Source organism: Oryzias latipes, chromosome 24 (assembly GCF_002234675.1).
Source record: "Oryzias latipes chromosome 24, ASM223467v1".
Taxonomy (NCBI): Eukaryota; Metazoa; Chordata; class Actinopteri; order Beloniformes; family Adrianichthyidae; genus Oryzias; species Oryzias latipes.
The window spans coordinates 11143362-11152223 of record NC_019882.2 but is presented as its reverse complement, the minus strand read 5'-3'; the positions used below and the strand labels follow the sequence as shown (position 1 = coordinate 11152223).

At 34.5% G+C, this 8862-nt stretch overlaps 1 protein-coding gene and 1 long non-coding RNA gene across 2 annotated transcripts; both read left to right on the top strand.

The window, feature by feature from the left end:
• The first annotated feature begins 342 nt into the window (after positions 1–342).
• LOC111947122 lies at positions 343–1434 on the top strand. Its single transcript, XR_002872934.1, has 3 exons — positions 343–423; positions 854–1009; positions 1253–1434. It is a non-coding gene; the product is annotated as an uncharacterized LOC111947122 (long non-coding RNA).
• Positions 1435–1955: 521 nt separating this feature from the next.
• On the top strand, positions 1956–8628 carry LOC111947113. Its single transcript, XM_023953292.1, has 14 exons — positions 1956–2180; positions 2426–2767; positions 3198–3353; positions 3597–3938; positions 4369–4524; positions 4768–4938; positions 5029–5109; positions 5540–5695; positions 5940–6281; positions 6712–6867; positions 7112–7453; positions 7884–8039; positions 8283–8460; positions 8544–8628. Exons 1-14 carry the CDS (start codon positions 2066–2068, stop codon positions 8626–8628), a joined length of 2778 nt encoding a protein of 925 aa, XP_023809060.1. The 5' UTR covers positions 1956–2065.
• The last annotated feature ends 234 nt before the right edge of the window (positions 8629–8862 follow it).

Here is an 8862-nt window from a genome sequence, read left to right as displayed (position 1 = left end):
AAAATGTTTTTTTTCTATTTATGTGCAGTTTGTTCTCCCAGCAATGATGGCTATGAGTGCAGATGTGAGCATTACTACCTGTGGCCATGTGACAAGTGCGCCACCTACGGGAAATGCAATGAAGGAGACACATGTGGATGCATTAAAACTGTTCCCACAGATGGACAGTTCTGTCAATCAGAGCTCAATAGTAAGTATTATAGTCTGTCAGAAAAACTGAGCAAAACTTCTGCCAGTCTCTGTATCAACACAGTAAGAAGTTTGAAACAGTTCTATCTTTCTGAGGACAAACTCAGAGTTGAATCAAGACAAACTTTATTCCTGTTCTAATCGTTTTTTCAGATTTCACTGATTGTCTTCCTACAACACATTTACCACCTACAACCCATTTATCACCTACAACATATTTACCACCTACTACACGTAAGTTTGATCACAACACGTCACTGTGGCTAAATCAAATGGTTTTTTTGTCAGTTACATTTTTAAAACCAATAATCCTTTTATGGTAGTATTAACAGTTAGACAGTTTTTAAAGATTTAGCAATTCCTCTATAACACTGGACTTTACTATCAGTCTATATGTTTACCCTCAGTTTAAACTAACTACAAATTTTACACAAAAGAGGACAACTCAGGAAGAGACAACTCAAACCCAACAATTTTTATGTATTATTGATTTCTAGAATCTGGGTCAGTGTCTAGAGAAATGATTACAAATACTCAAGATGTGTGATAACTATGACAGCTCAATGAATAACAATAGACTACTTCATTCTTTTAAAGCAATAAAAGTGAACAAAGTCATAAACTACTGTTTGTTTCTAACTTGTTTCTTTCAAATGTCTTTCAGCAAATCCTCCACCTGCTTATAAATATGTCCTTTCTGTTGAGATGAACATCACAGATTTGACAACAGTCAACATGTTGAGGAGCATTCTGAGAAACATCTCCTACCCACTCAGTATCAAGAGAAACACACAGATCAATCAGTCCAATATCACTACAGGTAAAGTAAATTAAAAGCCTATGTGATCATTTAAGGCAAAAAGAAAGTATGTGTACTAATAAAAAAAAACAAAAGTAACATCAAAAGATGAAATCTGCCAAATAGGTTTTTACATAGAATGTGTTATTAACAGGACACAATCATTAAATGTAGAAATATACTGTATTCCCATCAACAAGTTTAGTGTAGAGAAAAAGTGTGAAATCAAATCTTGAAATTGTCGTCTTTCATAATTGTCTGCAGTTTGCACTCCAATCAATAATGGTCACCAGTGCATTTGTGAGGACCAGTATCGGTGGTCATGTGACCAGTGTCTGATGTATGGAGCATGTGACCAGATCTCTGCAGGCTCATGTGGATGCATCAACGCCATTCCTTCTGACAGAAACTTCTGCCAGTCTCTGTATCAACACAGTAAGAAGTTTGAAACAGTTCTATCTTTCTGTGGACAAACATAGAGTCAAAACAAGACAAACTTTATTCCTGTTCCTATTGTTTTTTCAGATTTCACTGATTGTCTTCCTACAACACATTTACCACCTACAACCCATTTATCACCTACAACATATTTACCACCTACTACACGTAAGTTTGATCACAACACGTCACTGTGGCTAAATCAAATGGTTTTTTTGTCAGTTACATTTTTAAAACCAATAATCCTTTTATGGTAGTATTAACAGTTAGACAGTTTTTAAAGATTTAGCAATTCCTCTATAACACTGGACTTTACTATCTGTCTATATGTTTACCCTCAGTTTAAACTAACTACAGATTTTACACAAAAGAGGACAACTCAGGATGAGACAACTCAAACCCAACAATTTTTATGTATTATTGATTTCTAGAATCTGGGTCAGTGTCTAGAGAAATGATTACAAATACTCAAGATGTGTGATAACTATAACAGCTCAATGATTAATAATAGACTACTTCATTCTTTTAAAGCAATAAAAGTGAACAAAGTCATAAACTACTGTTTGTTTCTAACTTGTTTCTTTCAAATGTCTTTCAGCAAATCCTCCACCTGCTTATAAATATGTCCTTTCTGTTGAGATGAACATCACAGAGTTGATAATAGTCAACATGTTGAGGAGCATTCTGAGAAACATCTCCTACCCACTTAGTATCAAGAGAAACACACAGATCAATCAGTCCAATATCACTACAGGTAAAGCAAATTAAAAGCCTATGTGATCATTTAAGGCAAAAAGATAGTATGTGTACTAATAAAAAAAAAACAAGAGTAACATCAAAAGATGAAATCTGCCAAATAGGTTTTTACATAGAATGTGTTATTAACACGACACAATCATTAAATGTAGAAATATACTGTATTCCCATCAACAAGTTCTAGTGTAGAGAAAAAGTGTGAAATCAAATCTTGAAATTGTTGTCTTTCATAATTGTCTGCAGTTTGCACTCCAATCAATAATGGTCACCAGTGCATTTGTGAGGACCAGTATCGGTGGTCATGTGACCAGTGTCTGATGTATGGAGCATGTGACCAGATCTTTGCAGGCTCATGTGGATGCATCAACACCATTCCTTCTGACAGAAACTTCTGCCAGTCTCTGTATCAACACAGTAAGAAGTTTGAAACAGTTCTATCTTTCTGTGGACAAACACAGAGTCAAATCAAGACAAACTTTATTCCTGTTCCTATTGTTTTTTCAGATTTCACTGATTGTCTTCCTACAACACATTTACCACCTACAACACATTTATCCCCTACAACATATTTACCACCTACTACACGTAAGTTTGATCACAACACGTCACTGTGGCTAAATCAAATGGTTTTTTTGTCAGTTACATTTTTAAAACCAATAATCCTTTTATGGTAGTATTAACAGTTAGACAGTTTTTAAAGATTTAGCAATTCCTCTATAACACTGGACTTTACTATCTGTCTATATGTTTACCCTCAGTTTAAACTAACTACAAATTTTACACAAAAGAGGACAACTCAGGATGAGACAACTCAAACCCAACAATTTTTATGTATTATTGATTTCTAGAATCTGGGTCAGTGTCTAGAGAAATGATTACAAATACTCAAGATGTATGATAACTATGACAGCTCAATGAATAACAATAGACTACTTGATTCTTTTAAAGCAATAAAAGTGAACAAAGTCATAAACTACTGTTTGTTTCTAACTTGTTTCTTTCAAATGTCTTTCAGCAAATCCTCCACCTGCTTATAAATATGTCCTTTCTGTTGAGATGAACATCACAGATTTGACAACAGTCAACATGTTGAGGAGCATTCTGAGAAACATCTCCTACCCACTCAGTATCAAGAGAAACACACAGATCAATCAGTCCAATATCACTACAGGTAAAGCAAATTAAAAGTCTATGTGATCATTTAAGGCAAAAAGATAGTATGTGTACTAATAAAAAAAAACAAGAGTAACATCAAAAGATGAAATCTGCCAAATAGGTTTTTACATAGAATGTGTTATTAACACGACACAATCATTAAATGTAGAAATATACTGTATTCCCATCAACAAGTTTAGTGTAGAGAAAAAGTGTGAAAGCAAATCTTGAAATTGTCGTCTTTCATAATTGTCTGCAGTTTGCACTCCAATCAATAATGGTCACCAGTGCATTTGTGAGGACCAGTATCGGTGGTCATGTGACCAGTGTCTGATGTATGGAGCATGTGACCAGATCTTTGCAGGCTCATGTGGATGCATCAACACCATTCCTTCTGACAGAAACTTCTGCCAGTCTCTGTATCAACACAGTAAGAAGTTTGAAACAGTTCTATCTTTCTGTGGACAAACACAGAGTCAAATCAAGACAAACTTTATTCCTGTTCCTATTGTTTTTTCAGATTTCACTGATTGTCTTCCTACAACACATTTACCACCTACAACACATTTATCACCTACAACATATTTACCACCTACTACACGTAAGTTTGATCACAACACGTCACTGTGGCTAAATCAAATGGTTTTTTTGTCAGTTACATTTTTAAAACCAATAATCCTTTTATGGTAGTATTAACAGTTAGACAGTTTTTAAAGATTTAGCAATTCCTCTATAACACTGGACTTTACTATCTGTCTATATGTTTACCCTCAGTTTAAACTAACTACAAATTTTACACAAAAGAGGACAACTCAGGATGAGACAACTCAAATCCAACAATTTTTATGTATTATTGATTTCTAGAATCTGGGTCAGTGTCTAGAGAAATGATTACAAATACTCAAGATGTGTGATAACTATAACAGCTCAATGAATAACAATAGACTACTTCATTCTTTTAAAGCAATAAAAGTGAACAAAGTCATAAACTACTGTTTGTTTCTAACTTGTTTCTTTCAAATGTCTTTCAGCAAATCCTCCACCTGCTTATAAATATGTCCTTTCTGTTGAGATGAACATCACAGAGTTGACAACAGTCAACATGTTGAGGAGCATTCTGAGAAACATCTCCTACCCACTCAGTATCAAGCGAAACACACAGATCAATCAGTCCAATATCACTACAGGTAAAGCAAATTAAAAGCCTATGTGATCATTTAAGGCAAAAAGAAAGTATGTGTACTAATAAAAATAAACAAGAGTAACATGAAAAGATGAATTCTGCCGAATAGGTTTTTACATAGAATGTGTTATTAACAGGACACAATCATTAAATGTAGAAATATACTGTATTCCCATCAACAAGTTTAGTGTAGAGAAAAAGTGTAAAAGCAAATCTTGAAATTGTCGTCTTTCATAATTGTCTGCAGTTTGCACTCCAATCAATAATGGTCACCAGTGCATTTGTGAGGACCAGTATCGGTGGTCATGTGACCAGTGTCTGATGTATGGAGCATGTGACCAGATCTCTGCAGGCTCATGTGGATGCATCAACGCCATTCCTTCTGACAGAAACTTCTGCCAGTCTCTGGATCAACACAGTAAGAAGTTTGAAACAGTTCTATCTTTCTGTGGACAAACACAGAGTCAAAACAAGACAAACTTTATTCCTGTTCCTATTGTTTTTTCAGATTTCACTCATTGTCTTCCTACAACACATTTACCACCTACAACCCATTTATCACCTACAACATATTTACCACCTACTACACGTAAGTTTGATCACAACAGGTCACTGTGGCTAAATCAAATGGTTTTTTTGTCAGTTACATTTTTAAAACCAATAATCCTTTTATGGTAGTATTAACAGTTAGACAGTTTTTAAAGATTTAGCAATTCCTCTATAACACTGGACTTTACTATCAGTCTATATGTTTACCCTCAGTTTAAACTAACTACAAATTTTACACAAAAGAGGACAACTCAGGATGAGACAACTCAAACCCAACAATTTTTATGTATTATTGATTTCTAGAATCTGGGTCAGTGTCTAGAGAAATGATTACAAATACTCAAGATGTGTGATAACTATGACAGCTCAATGAATAACAATAGACTACTTCATTCTTTTAAAGCAATAAAAGTGAACAAAGTCATAAACTACTGTTTGTTTCTAACTTGTTTCTTTCAAATGTATTTCAGCAAATCCTCCACCTGCTTATAAATATGTCCTTTCTGTTGAGATGAACATCACAGAGTTGAGAACAGTCAACATGTTGAGGAGCATTCTGAGAAACATCTCCTACCCACTCAGTATCAAGAGAAACACACAGATCAATCAGTCCAATATCACTACAGGTAAAGCAAATTAAAAGCCTATGTGATCATTTAAGGCAAAAAGAAAGTATGTGTACTAATAAAAATAAACAAGAGTAACATGAAAAGATGAAATCTGCCAAATAGGTTTTTACATAGAATGTGTTATTAACACGACACAATCATTAAATGTAGAAATATACTGTATTCCCATCAACAAGTTCTAGTGTAGAGAAAAAGTGTGAAATCAAATCTTGAAATTGTTGTCTTTCATAATTGTTTGCAGTTTGCACTCCAATCAATAATGGTCACCAGTGCATTTGTGAGGACCAGTATCGGTGGTCATGTGACCAGTGTCTGATGTATGGAGCATGTGACCAGATCTTTGCAGGCTCATGTGGATGCATCAACGCCATTCCTTCTGACAGAAACTTCTGCCAGTCTCTGTATCAACACAGTAAGAAGTTTGAAACAGTTCTATCTTTCTGTGGACAAACACAGAGTCAAAACAAGACAAACTTTATTCCTGTTCCTATTGTTTTTTCAGATTTCAATGATTGTCTTCCTACAACACATTTACCACCTACAACCCATTTATCACCTACAACATATTTACCACCTACTACACGTAAGTTTGATCACAACACGTCACTGTGGCTAAATCAAATGGTTTTTTTGTCAGTTACATTTTTAAAACCAATAATCCTTTTATGGTAGTATTAACAGTTAGACAGTTTTTAAAGATTTAGCAATTCCTCTATAACACTGGACTTTACTATCTGTCTATATGTTTACCCTCAGTTTAAACTAACTACAAATTTTACACAAAAGAGGACAACTCAGGATGAGACAACTCAAACCCAACAATTTTTATGTATTATTGATTTCTAGAATCTGGGTCAGTGTCTAGAGAAATGATTACAAATACTCAAGATGTATGATAACTATGACAGCTCAATGAATAACAATAGACTACTTCATTCTTTTAAAGCAATAAAAGTGAACAAAGTCATAAACTACTGTTTGTTTCTAACTTGTTTCTTTCAAATGTATTTCAGCAAATCCTCCACCTGCTTATAAATATGTCCTTTCTGTTGAGATGAACATCACAGAGTTGAGAACAGTCAACATGTTGAGGAGCATTCTGAGAAACATCTCCTACCCACTCAGTATCAAGAGAAACACACAGATCAATCAGTCCAATATCACTACAGGTAAAGCAAATTAAAAGCCTATGTGATCATTTAAGGCAAAAAGAAAGTATGTGTACTAATAAAAATAAACAAGAGTAACATGAAAAGATGAAATCTGCCAAATAGGTTTTTACATAGAATGTGTTATTAACACGACACAATCATTAAATGTAGAAATATACTGTATTCCCATCAACAAGTTCTAGTGTAGAGAAAAAGTGTGAAATCAAATCTTGAAATTGTTGTCTTTCATAATTGTTTGCAGTTTGCACTCCAATCAATAATGGTCACCAGTGCATTTGTGAGGACCAGTATCGGTGGTCATGTGACCAGTGTCTGATGTATGGAGCATGTGACCAGATCTTTGCAGGCTCATGTGGATGCATCAACGCCATTCCTTCTGACAGAAACTTCTGCCAGTCTCTGTATCAACACAGTAAGAAGTTTGAAACAGTTCTATCTTTCTGTGGACAAACACAGAGTCAAAACAAGACAAACTTTATTCCTGTTCCTATTGTTTTTTCAGATTTCAATGATTGTCTTCCTACAACACATTTACCACCTACAACCCATTTATCACCTACAACATATTTACCACCTACTACACGTAAGTTTGATCACAACACGTCACTGTGGCTAAATCAAATGGTTTTTTTGTCAGTTACATTTTTAAAACCAATAATCCTTTTATGGTAGTATTAACAGTTAGACAGTTTTTAAAGATTTAGCAATTCCTCTATAACACTGGACTTTACTATCTGTCTATATGTTTACCCTCAGTTTAAACTAACTACAGATTTTACACAAAAGAGGAAAACTCAGGAAGAGACAACTCAAACCCAACAATTTCTATGTATTATTGATTTCTAGAATCTGGGTCAGTGTCTAGAGAAATGATTACAAATACTCAAGATGTATGATAACTATGACAGCTCAATGAATAACAATAGACTACTTCATTCTTTTAAAGCAATAAAAGTGAACAAAGTCATAAACTACTGTTTGTTTCTAACTTGTTTCTTTCAAATGTATTTCAGCAAATCCTCCACCTGCTTATAAATATGTCCTTTCTGTTGAGATGAACATCACAGAGTTGAGAACAGTCAACATGTTGAGGAGCATTCTGAGAAACATCTCCTACCCACTCAGTATCAAGAGAAACACACAGATCAATCAGTCCAATATCACTACAGGTAAAGCAAATTAAAAGCCTATGTGATCATTTAAGGCAAAAAGAAAGTATGTGTACTAATAAAAATAAACAAGAGTAACATGAAAAGATGAAATCTGCCAAATAGGTTTTTACATAGAATGTGTTATTAACACGACACAATCATTAAATGTAGAAATATACTGTATTCCCATCAACAAGTTTAGTGTAGAGAAAAAGTGTGAAAGCAAATCTTGAAATTGTCGTCTTTCATAATTGTCTGCAGTTTGCACTCCAATCAATAATGGTCACCAGTGCATTTGTGAGGACCAGTATCGGTGGTCATGTGACCAGTGTCTGATGTATGGAGCATGTGACCAGATCTCTGCAGGCTCATGTGGATGCATCAACGCCATTCCTTCTGACAGAAACTTCTGCCAGTCTTTGGATCAACACAGTAAGAAGTTTGAAACAGTTCTATCTTTCTGTGGACAAACACAGAGTCAAAACAAGACAAACTTTATTCCTGTTCCTATTGTTTTTTCAGATTTCACTCATTGTCTTCCTACAACACATTTACCACCTACAACCCATTTATCACCTACAACATATTTACCACCTACTACACGTAAGTTTGATCACAACAGGTCACTGTGGCTAAATCAAATGGTTTTTTTGTCAGTTACATTTTTAAAACCAATAATCCTTTTATGGTAGTATTAACAGTTAGACAGTTTTTAAAGATTTAGCAATTCCTCTATAACACTGGACTTTACTATCTGTCTATATGTTTACCCTCAGTTTAAACTAACTACAGATTTTACACAAAAGAGGACAACTCAGGAAGAGACAACTCAAACCCAACA